The following is a 21767-nucleotide window of genomic DNA, read 5'->3' as shown; positions in this document are numbered from 1 at the left end:
GCATGCTATCCTCATTAAAATATAAAAACGTTTTAATGTTTGGTTGGGTTTAGTTAAAGCAGACAGTATTTTTTCCATCTGTGTGATTTAGACAAAGATCAGATGACATGGGATGGTGTTTTTTTTGCAGAAATGTGAGAAATTCCGAAAGGCTTGGGTACTTTTTCATACCACTGTATTATGAGATTCCCTTGGCACGTTATATTTGTGATGCATGATAAGGATTTAGACTCTATATTTTTTCAAACTTTATTAAAGCCCCAAAACCTTTGATCACATTATGATATGTATTATATATATAGCGGAAAACACTCAGGTGACTTGAAGTTCCGCTCTGAGACCCCCAATTTGGCCACATTTCAGAAATGTCCTATATGCACGTGTGATTCATCATTGGAAAGCTTAAAATCTCTATTTTCTGGGGAAAGAAAAATTTTGAACAGTGGTAAATTTTTTGACACCTTAAAAATAGGTCAAATCAGGTGAGTGAAAAATAGAAATTTTTGACACCTTTGAAATTTTCTTCAAGTTTCTCATTCGCAAAAGGTTTTGGAACCCATTCTGGTACATAATAAATAAGGAACACTTCAAGATGATCCCCCTTTGTCTACTCAAATCTTTGATAATCAATATGCATGCACTAAGACATGTGGGTGGATAAAGAATAATAAAGGAAATTGGTGTGTGAGTAAATGTAGATTTAATTTTAGAGATTTAATTTAGTGTTTTATTTTGTAAATAAACATGGCTAAACGGGGAGTTAGCTATATAGTAAATGATAACTTTATTGAATACAGTTTTTGATTTGCCTTTATCTTGATCTGTGCAAAGAAAAAAACATTTCCAGTGGAATTTTAGGGGTTAAATTCCAATACCATAATATTTTAATTTTTGCAGTGGGCTTTTATTTATTTTTTCCATTTATGATAAAAGAACGTGAATGTGAGATACTGAGAATAAAAGGCTCCATATGCATAAAGGGAACATATAAATGTGAGTATATAACACTATCTATCTATTGTATGTATTGTATGTTAGCCTTGAAGCCTTGGACCTAGGCCTTATGATTTAAGCATCTAATGTATGTAATCCATCGATATCATCCCATAATAAGCACTTCAAACAGCAACAAGGGTTCAAAAGATAATGGACAGCATGCTAGTCAGTTAGCCTGCTGTGACCAAAATTCGCGCGCTAGCGTTCGACTGCAATGTAAGTGTTTTTGTGGCTTTCCAGTACCTCGAGGTGAGAGCATGAGACAGCATAATTAAAGACACAATGATTTGAACGAGATATTATCGCATACTACCCTGTTTTTATCCAAAAACTTCGTGTAGCATGTATCATCGAGTGTCAAGACACAGCTGTGAATGGCCAAAGCTGGACTTTGTGGGGATTTTACAGAAATCACAGACAACAAGGAGTGGTTGAGATTTTCTTTTTCAAATATTTACCCTTTAAAATATATATATATATTTTTTTCAATGTTTCTTTGTTTGGATCAGTGGTGTTACCAGGATGCCAGGTGTGGGTGGGCATTAGTCTTACCTGGGGGGGCAAAAAAATAAAATAAAAAGCTAAGATGCTCAAGTAGGTCAAAATCCAGCATAGGGCTACTGTACCTTAAAACATGTTTTGTTTTCTCCTTGAGATAACTGTTTTTGTGATTTGGTCTAAACAAATTAAAGTTGATTTGATTTCATTTGACGTCGAACACATCCATAACTGAACAGTATGGACATGCAGGTGACAATGTTTTTTTTAGGTAACCTATTGTGGTTCGTTGGTTTTATTATTATTATTGTTATTCTTTGTTCCGCAGCCCCTTTGAGCTCAATTTGACCCCCTTTGAATGCTTCATAATGCGGCAAAATCGGCAGGCAGGTCAAGACAGGTGCAATCTTTCATACCCTGTAAAGACAAATTCCAAATACATTATGTAGCGCCCCCTAGCACTCATTCTTTGTCCCGCCGACACTTTGAATCCTATTTTGACCCCCTCAGAATGCTTCAAAACTCACCAAACTCAACAACCAGGTGAACACTGGTAAAAACTTTGATTAAATGTATAAAAAAAATAAATAAAAAAATCAAAATATGTGTAAATGTGTGTAGCGCCCCCTAGGAACAAAACCAACATTTTTTTTTTTTTTTTTTTTTTTTAAGGTGAAAGAGGAGGTAACAACGCAAAGGTTAAAACGTTTACAATTAAGCGATATTATAAGGTAGATATCCGTAATCTAATTACAGACACTATTTTTTTCATTGAGACATGATTTGTTTAAATTTAAATTTGTTTTTTTAAGTCATTTTTCTTTTAAACTAAATATTAGACATAAATTAATGATCCTACGCTAAAAATGGTAGACATTTCAAATAATAAATATAATTACTTACCTTCTTTTTATGGCTAGGCTGAAACATAAGTGGTTGCGCATTGTCTATAAACTGGGGTCTCCAGGGTAAAACGGACCAATTAAAAATAGTTATGGGGCATAATGCGCCATGAAATTGCTATGTCAGCATATAGACATATTGTTCTATCAAACACAACAGTTCTTTTGGGTTCTTTGGTTAAAGAGGGGTGCAAGAGAATAAACTGCTTTTTAAGCCTTGTTTGTGTTTTTCGCTGTATATTTTTTAAATTTTATTTTATTTATTCATTATTTTAATTGAAAAAAATCCCTGATGGACTGAGGGTGCAAAGTAGCAAGGGATTACTGTATATATGACCACTATCCAGTTGTTCTGGTATCACTGCTTTTTTGGTCCATATGATCACTGTTAATATGTAATGGAAAAGTATTCTTTTTCAATTTAGTATGATTGATTGTTTGTTTTTCGAGATGGTAATAAATTGCATGATTATTTTGCTCATGACTTGTATAGCGTGCCAGGTGAGTGTCATGCAAGCTTTATAATTGACACATTGTGAATTGTTGCCATACCCGTATCATTTTGACTTGCACGCCATCTTGGAAAAAGGCCCAGATCTGTGGCGCCATTTCCTCCCATGCCTTGCCCATTGTTTTTAGCCTTTCCAACTCTTCAAATGTACTGTTGGCCTGCAAGAGAGATGTGTGTCAATCATACACACACACACAAAAACAAATCAATCAATAAATAAATTACATTTAACAATGTGTGCTTATATGCAAATTTTGACTTGATGTCTACAGTCATTATTCACAATGTGTACATGTTCTTTGTATGTGAATACATAACTGCCATACTTTTAATCTATCCTCAGAAGCTTCTGTGACATAACATTCCCACACCAAACTCTCTCCCCAAACAGGCTTTGCAAAGACAACACACACGTTCTCACACAAAGAATTTCCGTGAGCCCTGCGCTTTAGATAACCAGCGAATGTGTGACAAACACGACCTGTGCCAAAATGTCAAATATTTACCACAAGCTTATCTTGAAATCCGAAATATGTGTAACTACAGTGCTTTGTGTGTGCGTGTATGCGTGAACAGCAAATGCTACTTGCAAGTTGAGAGCCATTTTAACATTCAATCATGTGCAGTGGGGGGTGAACATGCTCAAGAGTACACCCAATTAAACGCCTTCCTCTTCTGTATGTCTGATTTTGGGTGACAATAGGGACAATGGAGCCAGGGTGACAATGGAGGCCGTTGGTCCATTGCATTCACACAGAGCAGTGAATCTTAGTCAAGTTCCCACAAGTGAGTGCTTCCTTATAGTTGGACTGTAGAGGGTTGCCTAAGGTCACTTCTTGATTCAAAACACGATTAGTATGTGCTTTTGCTTATTTACATGGAGTTAAATATAATGGTGTAATCACGTATTACTGACTGTTGACTTCCTTTAACTTTGAGGTAAACGCATATTTGCTTTAATGTTAGGGTGTGTTAAACATATTAAGTCTTTGGCATCACTGCTGAGCTGCTGTCGAGAGCAAAGGCTTGAGCAAACATTCCTATTCATTGCATACAGTGCTTTAGGTGTAACTTACAGGTATGACAATACCGAACTTAATGATGCTGAGGCGAATGAGCATGCTCAAGTTTAGCCAACGAGTGAATGCCACTGATAAAATTCCTCTGTTATACCATTTACGTAACAGGAAACCATTCATCAGCTGTATTTGTGAAGTTGCATAACCGTATGGATGTGGATTTCTTGCCACTATTCAAATGGTCCCTTGTATTTTTGTTCCAATGTGCTTGGAAATGTTTGTTTTCACTCCTACTTGGTTAGATTTGAGCTCAAAATACCCTGGGAAACATTAATAGGCACTACAACTCATCCTTCTTCCTGAACCTGACAACGAGTAAGAAGAAACTAATAACGTAATAATTATAGTGATAATACCCTCGTGAGGATAAAGCGGCATGGAAAATGAATGAATGAATGAATAACCCAGATAGCAGACCGACGGTGAATAAACAAAATCATCAGTATGGTTGAGATTTAAATTTTCGCCAACAAACAATGTTGAATCAACATTGCAAATACCGATGACACCTGACAGTGACGTTGAAAAAACATTGTTTTATGGTGTGTCAGGCGATGATTGGGTTAACATTGTTTTATAGTTGATGAAATAATGTTGACAAATAGTAGATTTTTGATTGACCGGGAAATATGATTGAAAAGTAGGAGGACTTATGGTCAAAAATAGTTGTGTTCGTGGCTGAGCGGGAAGATAGCGTATCACCTCAAATGAACTCCACTGGAAACGCCTCATTTAATGATAGCCTTACTTAAAGGTAAGCCTGTTGCTTTTCTTCAGAGACTTTTTCAGCAATGATATCTTACGGAAGAATAAACCGCGTTTGTCAACAAAGTTGTATATGAAAGAGTTTGCCTGACACAACATGACAAAGTTGCCAAAATCGTAAGAAACGGTGCATTTGCTGTGATTGTCATACAAGCGAAGACCTACGTAGCCTGGATGTTAGCTAAGTAGAACTTAGTTTAGCCAAACGTAATTCTTTTTCCAATGAAAGCGCTAAATTCACTGGATATGACACAATCAAACGATCTAAATCTATCGAACATCAAGACAGTGCGATCATTTTTCTATCGTAGCTAGCTAACTAGCTAGCGCCATTCCCACATGTAGCCCAAGTTTGGAAACTAGAAAACTCACTTAACCACAAAATACTGAAGTATGTTAAACTAACCCATGATAACTGCTTGAACTCCTTGATATGAATTAACTAACTTAACTTAATTAACCGTTTTGTTTGTATTTTTGAGATTCACTGAAGAGGCAGATAGGGATGGACATTTGCTGCTCTTATGCAGAAGTGGCTACAGGGGTGTCCAAACTTTTTGCAAAGGGGGCCAGATTTGGTGTGGTAAAATTGTGGGGGGCCGACCTTGGCTGACGTCCTTTACGTAGAACAATATATTTAAGCGAATTTTAGCAAGCCATTCTGTGTGTCACATTTGCTTTATTATTATTATTTTTATTTGATAATTTCAAGAATCTCGCAACTAGCCTTTGTGGCGTTCGACTCTAAGGATATTGCTGCTTTGAAATTAAACTAGCTTCAAGTTGTTTCAGTTTCTCGCTGCGTATCTTCCCTGTAATCTTGTCGTACATGTCAGCGTGTCTTGTTTGGTAATATCGCCTCACATTGAACTCTTTAAAAACAGCGACTGTCTCTTTGCAAATGAGGCAGACACAGTTGTTCTGTATTTTAGTGAAGAAATAGTCCAATTTCCACCGATCCTTAAAGCGTCGGCCGTCACAGTCAACTTTTTTTTTTTTTTTTTTTGAAAATTGGAAGTCATGCGTCACACGGGGTAACGTTGCTTAGAGTGCTGCTGCCTTTTAGTGGGTAAATGAGGAGCAGCATTTAATGTGTAAGCTACTTCATATGCTGGTAGCAGTACTGCTGACCAATTTGTTAAGTCTGTGTGCAGGCCAGACATTATTGATCTTATGACAGAGGCTGGGGGCCGGATGAAATTTGAGCACGGGCCGCATTTGGCCCCCGGGCCGCACTTTGGACAAGCCTGGGCTACGCTATGCCCCAGCCCGCGTTGGTGGCAAAGTTCGCTGCGAAGCTCGTCAGACTGAGGAGGAGGCTTAAAGAGCATACGACAGGAGAAAAAAAGTCTTAAATAGCATTATTATGTGAATTAGAATCATATTTTGAGAGGATTCGACTATTTACAACAATTTAGCAAAGCGCAGATGACGAGAAATTAGTCTTTTAATCTGCCGGTTAGCCACGCCTACCATTATAGGGCTCTAGCGTCCCCAACAGGTGGATGACGTCAGCGGGAGACTCGGCTCATCGGTTTTACTATTCAGCCCATTGAGGGGAATTATTCAGAATGAGGAAAACGCGACGAAGAGAGCCACAAAATGTCATTGTTTCAGTCTCTCTACTCCAATATTTTTACAGGATATTCTTTTTATCCTAGTATTTTTCCCCAATAGCTAAAAAAATGGCTTGAGAAGGACTAGTCAGCCCGTCGAGGGGGAACTATTCACAACGAGGAAAACGCGACGAAGAGAGCTGCAAATTGTCATTGCTTCTGTCTCTTTACTTTAATATTTTTACAGGATATTCTTTTCATCCAAGTATTTTCCCCACTTGCTAAATAAATGACATGGTCATGACAAATAACAGTCTTGTGCTAAATGGAATATGAAATAATAAAAATGCACTTATTCAGGACGACATGGCAAAAATACTCCATAATGCTTAAAACTGTCGACTTCACCTTTACTGTCGCACCTCCCGAACGATATTTTATGACACCTAAATCGGACATATGTCATTTCCCTTCCCCGGCTTCAGAGAATGTAAACAAACCAAGAGGCGTGACAGCTAGCCGACATGCTAACCCGAACCGAGTGATGTTTTAAAGTCTTCGAAGCGGAAAATCACACATAACTAGCCCGGATGTTTTGACATGACGACAGGGTTGTCGACTGTCTTCGCCGGAGAGGAATTTACAGCTCATTCCCCGGAGGATGGCGGCTGCAGTTGTTGTGCAGCTAACGTGCAGCTAATGTGCATGAGGAGAGCTTTTCACATGCCTATCAATGATCAAACCTAAGTAGTCCTTAATTTAAAGAAAGTTTGTAGTGTTTACTTTGTAATCGCTGTATTCGCGGCTATTTTTAACTCAAAGTTGCAATTTCTGATCGGTCGGAAAATTTGACAGAACACCGGGCACATGAGGACAATAAGCCGAATGTAGTGCTCTATCGGCGGGTAAATGTGCGACAAGCCGCCGGTGTTGTGCTGAAAAATAGCCGCCTCGCATGCATGTCAGCCATAAAATGTAAGCCACCTACATATTAAAATGATCCCAGTATTTCACATAATACAAAACACAATGTGATAACTTTACTGAGCGTTAATGAAGTTTTCTATTGCTGTGATTCAATTAAAAATAATTTGAAATCCAGCCGAATTTTTATTTTTATTATTTATTTATTCATCGTTAAATTATTTATCTGATATGTATATATGTTAGAGCTGTCAAATTTATCGCGTTAACGGGCGGTAATTAATGTTTTAAATTAATCACGTTTAAATATTTAACGCAATTACCACACCCAATCGCACTTTGCCGCAAACAGAGTACAATGGCGCTGTTTTACGTATATACAAAGCTAAGAGGCAGCATCAAGTGAAAGGAGTAGATACAAGCATTCATTGGAGCCATGCTTATAACTGGTAAAAGCTTTGACATCTTTTCCACAACATCTATATCTATTGTGGGAAGCGACGTGGGGAAGATTGGAGTTGATCTTTTTCCTAACACCCTGTGTGGTGCCCAACGCAGATAAGATATACCATTTGAAGCCACCACACACAGTCATGGTTGGCCAACTTGCCACCATGCATTTGGGCAGAACAGTTAAGGCGCTACAGTATCATTGACTGAAAGCTCAACAAATACACTAGATGGCAATATTTAGTCCCAATATACAAAATCACATTTATCCTTTAAAAATTACAAGTCTTTCTATCCGTGGATCCCTTTCACAGAAAGAATGTAAATAATGTTAATGCCATCTTGTGGATTTATTGTTATAATAAACAAATACAGTACTTATGTACAGTTTGTTGAATGTATATATCCGTCTTGTCTTATCTTTCCATTCCAACAATAATTTACGGAAAAATATGGCATATTTTAGAAATGGTTTGAATTGCGATTAATTACGATTAATTAATTTTTAAGCTGTGATTAACTTGATTAAAAATTTTAATCGTTTGACAGCCCTAATACATGTATATATAATTTTTTTTATCGTTCATGGGTATTTTATAGTCAGCCTAGCTGTTTCATCGGTCTATAAATAAAGCAGGAGCTCTTAATATAAGCATATTTGAAAGCATTCATAGCATCACGGTTGAAAATGAAGGAAAATTTAACATTGATTCAGCATTGCTCCAATATTATTAATACTCGAAATGACGTTAAGGTTTTCAACAATGGATTTCAACGTTGGAACAACATTAATCGAGGGTTCAAAAGTGATAAAAAATCAACGTCGGGTGTCAGCATTGATTCAGCGATATAAGATTGAAAGTGGAATGTTGATTCAACTTCTGTCTGCTATCTGGAAAAATATACTTTATATACCGTGGATCTAAAAATAGAACATGGTAGCTTTAGAAAGTGAGCAAACCCCTCCATCATGGTTTTATGATGGTATCGTAATAAGTGAAGAGAAACAAAAAGTATTTATACAACCAGTACACAAACCCACAAATCAAATGAATCGCAAAATGAGCTGTTCAGTTTAGTATTCATGTTACGGTTAAAAATAAATTAAAAATGTGGCAAAAGTAATATATTTCAGTCCTTTTCCCAGGGGATAATTTGTGCCAGATCCGACCGGAACAGGATCTGGCACCTCTTGATTTTGGCCTCCCTGTGTTCCGGGACTTATTTGGGCAGATCTGGCACCTCTCGTGTAACATACAAAAATGTTGTTGTTTTTTAAACTTTGGAAATTTGCGGCATCTGAGGAGCAAGCAGCCAGGATCAAACAGTATTTCAACATGCCAAAAATACAGTTGCATTTACTGTCTCTTTTCAAAAAGGAGGAAGATGGTTTAAAACGAGTCAGAAAAGCAACACCCGGCGATGAAGGCAGCAACAACGATCGTGCTAAAGGGCCGAACCGGTGTTCGGCAATACCTTCCTACGCGGCGAACACAATGCTCAGCGCGCTTGCGGAAGCATCTGAAAGCATGCACTCATCAGTTAAAAGGGGCGAGAATTCACTATTTTTGTTTTGGTCAAGTTTTTTATTAAAAATACTTTTTGCATGTATTTCCCTCTCATACTTTTAACCATTGTGCTTTTTGGTGGTAGCTTTAAAGCAGTTGGCCATATTAGTCACTTAGCGTATTTAAATTATCCTTAGTTGATATAACTACATTTAAGTATTTTCTTAAGGCATTTTTTTTTAGTATGTTCTGCCTGTATGCATCTAAACAAAACAAGTTCAGAGCACACGGTAGTACTTTGGGTGTCAAATTCGCCTCATGTTTCGCCGATGTAGGACATTTTGACAGAACACCGGGTGCAGCAGGGGGCTAGCTCCACAGCAGCTAGTCAGGTTCACGGACAGCCAGCCAAGCCGGGGCAGGAGGCTGCTACCTTGGCAGCAGCTGGTCAGGTTCAGCGCCACCCGGATTAGGGGCCAGCTACAGTGCCAGCAGTCAGACAGGTGGACCACCAACAGCTGGAGCAACAGGCCAGTACCCTGATGGGAAATTCGGGTTTGGGCTGCACAATTTGAAAGACGGTGGGAACTTTGGGGCCAGAGAAGACCGGAGGGATGAAACTCGCAAAAGAATGGGTTTGTGTTGTTTATTGTAATCTCAGATTTTTTTTTAATGTTTTACAAGTTAGACCTGTTGAGAAAATAATTGCTGACTGTGTGCTATAAGTCCCACCTGTGGTTATGTGGGCAATTACCTGTGCTGTGCAGAGTATAGCCTAAATAATTGAAAATTGTTCTCATAACATTTATACCATGGATATTATCTGAAATTGAGGCTTGTAAATCTCACGGCATGGCAAGTGGGCATTTGCGTGTTGTTTTCAGCACCATTTTTTGCGTACGTTCTGGGACCTCTGCCCATCTCGTCATCCCTGCGCTGTTATATGTACTTTGGCACCTTCTGATTTACAAATTAAGCACTGGTGATAATAAACACAAAAACAGTACATTCATCATTCAGCACAGACTTTTAAGGCTAAAGCAACATTGCATATTCTCACTGGCCGAGAAAAGAAAACAAATCTTACCATATATGCGTGTGGCCAAGCCAAGATTCAGACTGACTACACATAAAATGTTACATATTGTGAACATGCGACGGAAACTAATGCGCATTTTCGTCTCGTTCTCGTTAGATGAAAACTGGCATTAGGCTCGTTATGTTTTAGTCTCCCAAAACACGTTTTTAGCTGGTTATTGTCTCGTGATGGTCATGAAAATGTGTACGTTGACGAAATATTTTCGTTATCGTCATCGTTGACAAAAACAACACTGCTGTACATGATACAGTGACATCAAAGAGTTCTTCTAATAGAAACCTATTGTTTATACAGTATATCCTATACTAATGATTGCGTGTTAAATGAATGCCCTAGGTGTAAAAGTAGTGATTGATTGATTGCAGTAAAAATCATCTTAAAAATATAATTTTAGATCATATTTTTCATTTATATATAGAGTATTGTATTTTCCGCACTATAAGGTACATCTGAGTATAACGAGCACCTTCAATTAATGGCCTTTTAAACAAAACAGTTTTCATGTATAGGGCACACTTCATTATAAGGCGCAGTACTAGTAGTAGTAACAGTAGTACAGTGGTACCTCTACATACGAAGTTAATTCTTTCCAGGACCTTGTTTGTAAATGGAAATGGTCATATGTTGAGCAGGATTTTCCCATATGAATAAATTATAATTCCATTAATTCATTCCACAGCCCAAAAATCTACACTAAATCCTTAATAAATACTGCTAGTTGTATTACAAATAGCAAAAAAAATTAATTATTAATAATTCCGGTACAATAAAATAATAATGATAATAATTCCTGTAATAATGTAACAAATCGGGTTCTAATATGGCGGAGCTGTTTCGCGTGCTGTACCTGAACGCACCGCATCGCTGACGTGAAAGAAAGAGGGAGCAGTGCAGTTGAGAGTTTACTTTCACTTTTAATATTTTGTTGAGAACACCGTCAACTGCAGCGGACAGTAGGCGTGTTGTGTTGGACAAGTTCTGAAATAAATAATAAAAACCTGACAAAGCTGGCGATTTCTTTGGGGATTTTACCACAGTAATAATTGTCACCTTAACTTATAAAGACTAGCGAACGGAGGTCGAATGAGGACCATGGAGATCGAAGACATTCTACAGCTGTACTGTTGAGCCAGTTCACATATTTGCACCCAAAACTCATATTTTTCTATCATTTGCATCTTCATTTCAATAGTGAGCGTCACCTTTTTTTCTTTTTTCACCACTAGTACTAACCTTTTAGAAACCTGTGTTGATGCGTCTATGTGCGACGCTGTCATGTCGTCGTATTTCGAGCATGTTGTCGGATGTAGAAACAAATGGCGAGTCAAATTTTACGTCGGATGTCGAAAAGATCGTGTGTCGAAGCGATCGTATGTCGATGTACCACTGTAGTTGGGTTGCGTTATGTATCCACTACATGGAGCTGAAGGTCATGTCATGATTAACCAATATTAATCCATATACAAGGCATATTGAGTTTTAAGGCGCACTGTCAGCTTTTGAGAAAATTGGAGGCCTTTAGGTGCGCCTTATAGCGTGGAAAATACGGTAATATCTTTATAAATGATAGTTCTAAAAATAAAACAAATACCTTATCATAAAATTCTGGGAATCACTGTTCATGCCTGAACTACAGTGTTCTACTGGTTGCTATCAAATAGTATGCATAACTGCTGCATGACTGATTAAATCAAAAATGGATTCCGCAAACAAATAGACAAAATTCCTAGTTAAAAAAAAAAAAAAACACAAGGATTACACTAATGCTAAGTAAGAGTATCCACATTTCCTTGACTATGCATGAGTTGCAAATTGGTTTGAGTTAGGGTTAAAGTCCCAAAAAATAGATGAACCGTTTAGTGCAGACATGTCCAAAGTCCGGCCCGGGGGCCAAATGCGGCCCATTGTCAAATTTCATCCGGCCCCCAGCCTCTGTCATAAAGTCAATAACATCTGGCCCGCACACAGACTTAATAAATTGGTCAGCAGTACTGCTTACACACTAAATCCTGCTCCTCATGTACCCACTAAAAGGCAGCAGCACTCTAAGCAACATTACCCCGTGTGTCCATTTACTCCCAATTTTCTAAAAAGGCGACAATTAACAAAAAAACAAAGAAGGTTGACTGCGACGGCCGACGATAGGGGGAAATTGGACTATTTCTTCACTAAAATACGCAACAACTGTGTCTGCCTTATTTGCAAAGGGACTGTTTTTAAAGATTTCAATGTATGGCGATATTACCAAACAAGACACACTGACATGTAGGACAAGATTATAAGGAAGATAGGTAGTGAGAAATTGAAGCAACTTGAAGGTACCGAATTTTTCGGACTATAAGTCGCAGTTTTTTTCATAATTTGGCAGGGGGTGCGACTTATGTGTGAAATTATTAACACATTCTATCATTTCACATGTTATTTTGGTGTTTTGGAGTGACACTGATGTTTTGGTAAGCTTGTTAGCATGTTCTTTATGCTATAGTTATCTGAATAACTCTTAATAGCTATGTTACGCTAACATACCGGCCGCATTCGCATTTCGTTGTTCATGTAACATTATCATACTGTACACTTATTCAGTATCTTGTTTTCTATTATATTTTTATTTTAAATTGCCTTTCAAGATGACATATCCGTTCTATGTATTGGATTTTATGAAGTAAATTTTCCCCTAAAATGCGACTTATATTCCGGTGCGACTTATATGTTTTTTTCCTCTTCGTTGGGCATTTTATGGCTGGTGCGACCTATACTCAGGTGCGACTTATTGTCCGAAAAATACTGTAGTTTAACTTCACAGCAGTATTTCGCAAGAGCCCGAGAGTCGAAAGAGAACGCCACAAAGGCTAGTTGTGAGATTGTTGAAATTATTAAAAATAATAATAATAATGAGGCAAATGTGACACACAGAATGGCTTGCTAAAATTTGCTTAAATACATTGTTCTACGTAAAGGACGCCAGCCATTGTCAGCCCCCCACATTTTTACCACATCAAATCTGGCCCCCTTTGCAAAAAGTTTGGACACCCCTGGTTTAGTGCAATTGTGGGTGTGCGTGTGCCTATGTGTTTGTGTTCACGCGTGCAGGAAGGGAGTGCTAAAGGGCGGCATTTGTGGTCACACATTTTTTGAGGGAAAACTGAATTGCTGATACATCTCGAGGAAAAACCATGGCGCCAGGAGACTGTGACTGTCATGGCGGCCGATAGGCTTGCGTTCCTCCATTGCGAGCAAGCCATCCATGACCGCTGCTATCCCGCTGTGGGGCTTTGACCAACAAGTATCAACATCTAGATACAAAGGCTGGGACAAGACATGGGGAAAGTTGATCCCCTACTGAGGGGGAAAAGGCATTGTTCCCTGCAGCGTGCTTTCTGTGCTCAACAGAACATAGAAGTAGTAGAAAGAAAAATCTTTTATCTTTTTCTCTTTTTTATGTCCGTGTAAAGCAACACTAAAAAGCACTCTGTTGCCAACGTGACTTACATTTCTTATGATCATTCTGACAGCAGGTGAGTCAGGCGCGTATAAGATCTTTCCCATTAACATGGGCTTAAGGGAGTTCCACACGATCCTAGTGGCAGGGTTGGATTCCAGTTCGCTCATCAAATCGTTGCAGAAAGGAGCTGCAGGGCAAATAGTACATTATACAAACCATGCATTCCAATGGGATGATAAAACATGGTGTGGATCTCTTAAGATTTGTTCTATAATTCATTGCAACGAGCGCTAAATCGGAATTTATATTCAATATACTTCATTGAGACTTTTTAATGTTAGATTCTGACAGATTTGCAGTCCATCATGGAAACATATGAATATAAGCTAAAAACAGCTTAAACATGGTGTACATTTGAGGATGCTGCAGGATTTTAAGATACATTGAGATGTTTTACTTACTAGTGCTGTTGTCATAGGTGTGCTGGCTCTTTCTTCTGCCAGTGCTTATGCCAAGAAAAGCTTTGTAGTTGTTGTCCTCATACCAGTTAAAGGAAGCCACTCTGGAGAAACCGCCACCAGTGTAGCCGCAAATGAGGCTGGAAGCAGCAGCCATTACCTGCTTGAAGGATGGCTCACTCTGGAAGAGAGGAGTCATGACCTGGAAGAGATCCCGGGTGCTGCTTCTCTGGAACAACTGTCAGGAGGTTTGGATAAAGTGAACTGGTCATAATAGAGAACTATCACATTTAATTTCAAATTTGCTTACTCATAGGGTGACCATATTTTGATTTCCAAAAAAGAGGACACTCAGCCCGGCCTCATGATACTTGAATTTTACTCGAAGTTCACTCAAAGATGCCGATATCACTTTAATATATTTAAAGTGTGTCCCCTCACTCTGGGTGGAAAAATGCAGTTTGAAAAAAGATAAAAATAATAATATATATAGAATGCAGACCCATTGAAATGTAGTCCAGTCAATACACATACACACAGTAGGCTATGTGCCAACTAAACATTTTTATAAATTACTATCACGACAATTGTCCTTGACGAATTGTTATTCCCATTCAATTGGTATTCTCATTCAATGTTCTAGATTGCACACAAACAATAACCGAAATAAACTGACAAACTATTCAACCAGCATGTTTCCAAACGTAGCAGTTCAAAACTACGTTTCCCATAATGCCTAGCGTGGTTTAGCTTCCTGATAGCTAGCTGAGGCAAAAATCAAACTTTGCTATAAAAGTTTACAATCATCGGCAGCGCAACGATGCAACACCAAACGGGATTTTACAGTCAAAGCTCTGACAGAAGTCAACAGTTGCCATTATATACGTATTTATCGTAAAAAACTTAACAACTGGGCAGGCGTTGTGGCCAAATAATGCCTCATGATAGGGGTAAACTGCCAACAAAAACAAGAAGAACTACTCCTTCCCTTCCTACTGCTAGGAGCCATGTCATCGCAGGCAGGCGCTGCCACCCAGCGGTCGGAGGGATTCTCTTCAAATTGGTCCCGTGAAAAATCATAAAAACCAGACATTTTTATGAATTTAAAAAATCTGCCCGGACGACGAGGATACTACGTGAAAGTAGGACTTGTCCTGGCAAAAGAGGATGTTTGGTCACCCTACTTACTCATAGACTTCATTACTTTGCTAACAGAGTAGCATTGTACTGCGACAATATACGTAAAATAAACGTGCACGGTTTCTGTGCTTTTAATCAAGAATCGAGATTGTTTGACGTCCATATCTATGAAGAATGCGGGGATTTAAGCATTTATTCACAAGAATTTTTGCCAGAAAAGCTCCTTTTACACCAGGCGGCCGCTAGCCTCATTCGCTAACATAGTAGCATTGTACTACGACATATAGGGCCTATACGTAAAATAAACGCTAACTGCACATTTTCTTTGCTTTTAACCAAGAATGGAGACTGTTTTACTTCCAAAGCTATGAAGAATTTGGGGATTTAAGCATTTATTCACAAGAATTTTTGCCAGAAAAGCTCCTTTTACACCAGTCGGCCGCTATCCTCATTCGCTAACATAGTAGCATTGTACTACGACATATAGGGCCTATACGTAAAATAAACGCTAACTGCACATTTTCTTTGCTTTTAACCAATAAGCAAGACTGTTTTACATCCATATCTATGAAGAATTCGGGGATTTAAGGATTTATTCACAAGAATTTTCGTCAGAAAAGCTGTTTACGCCAGGCGGCCGCTATTCTCTTTCACTAACAGTATATAATGTATAATGATAATAAAGGGCTATCCTATTCAATAATAAGTTGTGATTGTATATTAATAATCTATTTACATATTATTCATAATTGATTGCATGTTTTCCTCAAGTATTACGTTTTTGATGTTCAATTGAGCTGTTGAAAAAATTAAGTTGCTATTTTGGTCAAAAACTGTTATGATATGTTAAATATTGCTATTGATTCTATATTTGGTGATTTTTGTGCATCTAGTGTAAAATCTGAGAATTTTATAGCCTTTTTAAGTTGTGTTATACTTGTATAAAATATAACTATTTTAGGAATATATAGGTATATATAGGTGCCTGTTTTGATTTTAGGTCGGTAGCAGCTTTGGTTTTGTAAATATTTGAATTTGAAGTTTTTGAAAATAGGCCCCCTATGAATCGGCCCCGTTTTCCGTGTCATGTCAATAGGTTATGAAGTCTATGACTTACTAATGCCTAATCTAATGAATGATGTGTGGAATATACTGTACGAAAAGGCTGCAACAACTAATCGATTAAGTCGATTAATAAATTAGTTGCCAACTAATTTGATCATCAATTTTTCCCAGCAGTTATTGGCAGTCCCATTTGGGTCCTTGTTTGTGTGCAATGCAGTTGTGGAATGTAACGAAGTAAAAGTATTTAATTACTTAAGTACATTTTTGTGTATCTGTACTTTACTTGAGTACAATTATGAAGTGGCCCTTTTTACTGTTACATCACTACATTTTACAGCACGCATCTGGTACTTTTGAATCTACTACATTTCAAATTGTCACTCGCGTTACAAGTTGCTTTTGTTTGTTTGTTTTTTGTAATTGTGAATTGATAGTTTCATTTTCATGCCTCCGGTGCAATCGACAATCCCCGTGCAACTATACCGTAACTGAGCACTAGAGGCGGCAATATGAGTACGAGCAAAATTTGGCAGGTGAACAAGATATTGGCCAACAGCGAACAGCTCACCTTCAAATGGGTGGATGCCGCACACTCTTGTACAGCAGTTGGCAATGTCCACATGATAGTTGCTTGCAATCCGCAATTAAGCTAAAATTTGAAGTTTTTCGAGCTTGTTAAGCTTCTGTTTAAAGTTCAGTCAATTTTATTGTTTTTTTTTCCATTCTGCACAGGAGCAGTCAATTAATTTTCTGGTTCTTTGGATATTGGCTCAGATCTCTCTGTGTTATGTAAATGGCGGAAAACACAGACGAGGCTGAAAGAGCAGTTTCTACTCTTGCACCCCTCTTTAACGTAAACTGCTGTATTTTAAGCCAAAAGAACTGTTGGGTTTGATAGAACAATATGTGTATATGCAGCCATACCAGTTTCAAGGTGCATTAAGCCCCCGAACTATTATTAATTTGTCTGTTTTACTCTGGAGACCCCCATTTATAGACACCACGCAACCGCTTTTGTTTCAATCAAGCCATAAAAATAAGGTAAGTAATTATATTTATTATTTGAAATGTCTATCATTTTTAGCTTAGAATCATTAACTGATGTCTAATATTTAGTTTAAAAAAAAAACGACTTTAAAAAATTATTCACTCGTTTATTTTATTTGTATTTTTACGTCACAATTTTTTTAAAAAGTGTCTATAAATAAGTCACGCATATTTACCTCATAACTATCACTTAAAAGTACTTTTTTTTGTGACTGTTGCATTTTCCCCATTATTTTAGATGATTAATAATCGATCCCAACAAAGAAAAAAAAAAAAGCGTTTAAAAGAATAAATATATAAAAAAGAAAATCTCGACCACTCCTTGATGCCTGCGATTTCTGCATCTCGACCCTTGTTTTATTACCATGTTTCACCCCTAAAATCCCCCAAAAATCCGGTTACGACCATTTACACCTGTGTTTTGACACTCAGTGATTGTTACATGGAGTTTCTGGATCGAAACAAGGTAGGTAGTGGTACACGATAACATCTCGTTAAATCATGGCGTCTTCAGTTGCGCTCTCGAGTGCTCTCACCTCCAGTTGGGTTTTGCTGTTTATTTTATTTTTTTTAATGCCCTCCTGTTCAAAAAAATTCTTCCTACAGAAAATTGAGATTTTCAGCTTTCCAATGATGTATCACACATGCATATAGGACAATTCTGAAATTTGGCAAAATTGGGGGTCTCAGAGCAGAACTTCAAGTCACCTGAATGTTTTCCGCCACAGATGTAGATATAGATATGCATATGCATATGGATATTACATTTTTGCATTGGAAGAAAATACTTTTACTTTTTACTGGTAAAGTAAATTTTAAAGCAAGTATTTTTGTACTTTTACTTGAGTATTTTTGTTCTTAGATACTTGTACTTTTACTTAAGTAAAAAAAAAAAAAAAAAAAGAGTACTTTATCCACCACTGGTGTAATGTGAGGCTGTGTGCGCACACCAGTGATTAGAGCAAGTGAGAGAGAGTTCACTGCTACACTCAGGCTGGGTTGCTTAATCAATAATATTACGAAGTGTCGAGAGTTACATTGTGTTTTCTGTTGTTAGATCCAGTGTGCTTCCGTCAGAGGTGAGTAAATTAAGCCAATTGTAATATTCGCATTCTTTGTTGATGAGATGGTACTACTTAGCACGGAGCGCTAAGCTAGTTAGCGACTATTCTAATCAGTGTGTTAAGTGTCTGTTTGTATTGTGTTTTGGAGAGGCATATTAGCAATTGAGTTATTGTTAGATATAAAGTTGTCTCATTTCTTTTTATAAAGAAACCACACACATAAACCCATTTATATAACAGCTTAAAGTCTCCTTTCAACACAAACTGCCATTCAAACTGTAAATTGTCATACAAGAGTGTGCTTTGAAATTTGATGTGGATTGTATTTATGGACAACTGTGTCTTAAAGAAAACAGATTCATTGCAGTCTGCCTCCTCCTCATTTGATTTTGTTGTTTAGTTTGTTTAAAGAAAATAAATAAGGCATTGACAATTAATGTCAGCGTTTTCCAACAAGAAAAAAATGGCCAATCAGCAGCACTTTTTTAAAAATTTAATGAACAGGACTGGACTAAACAGGTCATTTTTGTGTACTGAGAAATTATTTTTATGTTTTATACACAGAACCTTTATTATAAACTTTAACAAGTTTTATGTGCTTGAACCAGTACAGCTGTAGACAGTTAAGTCAGGAAGCTGTAATAAAATATTATTTTTTAAGGAAATAGTCATCCATTTGGCTTCATTGTTGCTTACAACTTGACCAAAACAACTTTAAGGTAAATTATAAAGGTAACTGAATAAAGTGACATTCATCTGATTAATCGATTATAAAAAATAATCGTGAGTTGCAGCCCTAAATAAAAGGTTATCAGTAGGTATTGTTAAGTTATTATGGACAAAAAAAACAACAACAATAAAGAACGACTAGCTTATTTTAAGCATTAAACTCTTGTTCATGACTAGATGCTTCACCTATTTATGCATCGTTGTTTATATTCATAATACGATGCTAAAAAATATATTATTAACATGACATAAGGGCGCAGGCATTGGATCCAACTAGTTCTGGCTCATTATGTAAATGTTTTGGAGACCAAAGAGCCTGATCTTTATCTAACCTTCTTCATGTACTCTAAATGATAGCAAGGCCCCTTTAGGCCACCCCCCCCCCCCCCCCCCCCCCTCTCCGCGTCTGTGTTTACGTAAAAACTGAAGCAGAAGGAAGCCAATGTTTCCTGCTTAACTATAAATAGCAGGCGGTGAACTTTTGAATGGGACTCAAGAAAAATGCACGAGTGCGCTGTTACCTCTTGTAGCTTGTCTGAGGCAGCAGACACCACCTGGACCCAAAAGTGAATGTTGATGCCTTCTGAATTACGGTCCAAAATGCGAGGAAGCTTGAAGAAGAGACACAGAAAAAATATTGTTAGATTCATTCATTCATCTTCTGAACCACTTATCCTCACAAGGAGGTGCTGGAGTCTATCCCAGCTAACAACAGGCAGGAGGAAGGATATATAGTCGCAGGGCACATAGAGACAAACAACCATGCACTCACGGACAATTTGGAGTATTCAATCAGTCTACGGTGCAAGTTTTTGGGCTGTGGGAAGAAGCTGGAATAGCCGGAGAAAACCCACGAAGGCACGAAGACAAACGTGCAAACTCCACGTAGGGGGCCCTAGGCGGTATTCAACCCATAACCTCAGAACTGTGAGGTGAATGTGCTAATACATGGCGGAAAACACAGACAAAGACTGAAAAAGCTGTTTCTGCTCTTGCACTCCTGTTTAAAAGAAAACTGCTGTATTTTAAGCAAAAAAAAAAAAAGTTGTTTTTGACAGAACAATATGTCTATATGCTGCATTAGCAGATTCATGGCGCATTAAGCGCCCGAACTATTTTTAATTTGTACGTTTTACCCTGAAAACCCCCGTTAACAGACGTCGCGCAACCGCTTTTGTTTCAACCCAGCCATAAAACGAAGGTAATTAATTACATTTATTATTCAAAATGTCTGTCGTTTTTAGCTTAGAATTATTAATTGACGTCACATATTTCGTTTAAAAAAAAAACGACTTAAAAAAATTATTCACTCACATATTTTAAACTTTTAAACAAATTATGTCACAATGGAAAAAATGGCGTCTGTAAAAAAGTCACAGATATCTACCTCATAACTATTGCTTAATTGTATTTTTAAGCCTTCCAATGATGTATCACACATGCATATCGGACAGTTTTGAAAGTTGGCCAATTGGCGGTCTCAGAGCGGAACTTATGTCACCTGAGTGTTTTCCGCCACAGTTAAATATAATTTAAATTAAGGATGTCCCGATCGCATATTTTTGCACCCGTGTCCAAGTCACCTCATTTTGAACAAAAGTTCCAAACATGTTACTGTCCCACTCCGGCACCTTCATAATGTGAATTATTTTTAAACATGAATGACGTAGAACAATGCTTGTCTTTATTAAATGTTTCATTGAGTTAGTACTTTGGGCTACACAAGAGTCGATACATTTTTCCCCTTTATTCTTCATATTAGATTTATTTTTTGCCAGTGATGCCAAAAGTAGCTCTACCAATTTTACCAATGAGATGTCGCAACAATAATCACATGACTCCGTTATACCAATCAGACGCAAGATCATAGGTGGAGTTTGACTTTTGGGGCAGGGGGGGCACAACATGTTGATGACCCCTAAACGCAGTGTCAGCAATAAAATTAACTTACAGGAATATTTATAATAATAAGTTGAAAATTAGTGTTTTTTTTTTTTTTTGTTTCCCATCATTCTTGAGGGGAATTCGAAATCAGGCTGCTGGCAGGACAGCTATACTTTTCACCAAGATCATCATCCATTAAATATGGTACGCCCGCCGGTGTTGTGCCAATGTAGTTACCTCAGTCAAAAGTTGTATCCCTTGGACAGAGCCATATGGAGTTAGATTTGTGTCTTTATGATTCGATCAAAAAAAAAGTTGCTTCCATCAAAAAAAAATCAATCAAATATTTATTTTCAATTAAAAAGAAAATCACTTCAATCAAAAAAAATGTGTTTGAATGCAAAAATAAATTTGAAATTAAAAAAAATGCATTTGAAAGCTATTTTTTTTTTTTTTTGATTGAAGTCATTTTTTTTTATTGAAGCAACTTTTTTGATTGAAGTAATGTTGTCTTGCGTTTGGGCCACATTTTCTGTCGTTATTAATCAATCAAAAAATAAGTTGCTTCATACAAAAAATATTATTTTCTAAAGAAAAATCATTTCAATCCAAAAAAAAAAAAAAAAAAAAATTTCATAGAAAAAAAGTTT

General features: G+C 37.4%; 1 protein-coding gene across 2 annotated transcripts in view; it reads right to left on the bottom strand.

Moving 5' to 3' along the window:
* abca4a (ATP-binding cassette, sub-family A (ABC1), member 4a) overlaps positions 1–21767 on the bottom strand; it is a 103428-nt gene that overhangs the window by 58578 nt on the left and 23083 nt on the right. For both annotated transcript variants that reach the window (XM_057824130.1, XM_057824131.1), the window contains exons 8-11: positions 19755–19844; positions 14192–14426; positions 13778–13917; positions 2949–3065 (exon numbers count right to left, since the gene is read on the bottom strand). In XM_057824130.1, the coding sequence (XP_057680113.1) occupies positions 2949–3065; positions 13778–13917; positions 14192–14426; positions 19755–19844 (582 nt within the window). The remainder of the gene's footprint in view (positions 1–2948; positions 3066–13777; positions 13918–14191; positions 14427–19754; positions 19845–21767) is intronic.

The sequence above is a fragment of the Corythoichthys intestinalis genome, chromosome 20 (genome assembly GCF_030265065.1).
Source record: "Corythoichthys intestinalis isolate RoL2023-P3 chromosome 20, ASM3026506v1, whole genome shotgun sequence".
Taxonomy (NCBI): domain Eukaryota; kingdom Metazoa; phylum Chordata; class Actinopteri; order Syngnathiformes; family Syngnathidae; genus Corythoichthys; species Corythoichthys intestinalis.
Note: the sequence above shows the minus strand (reverse complement) of the source record. Positions and strands in the feature narration are given on the sequence as shown.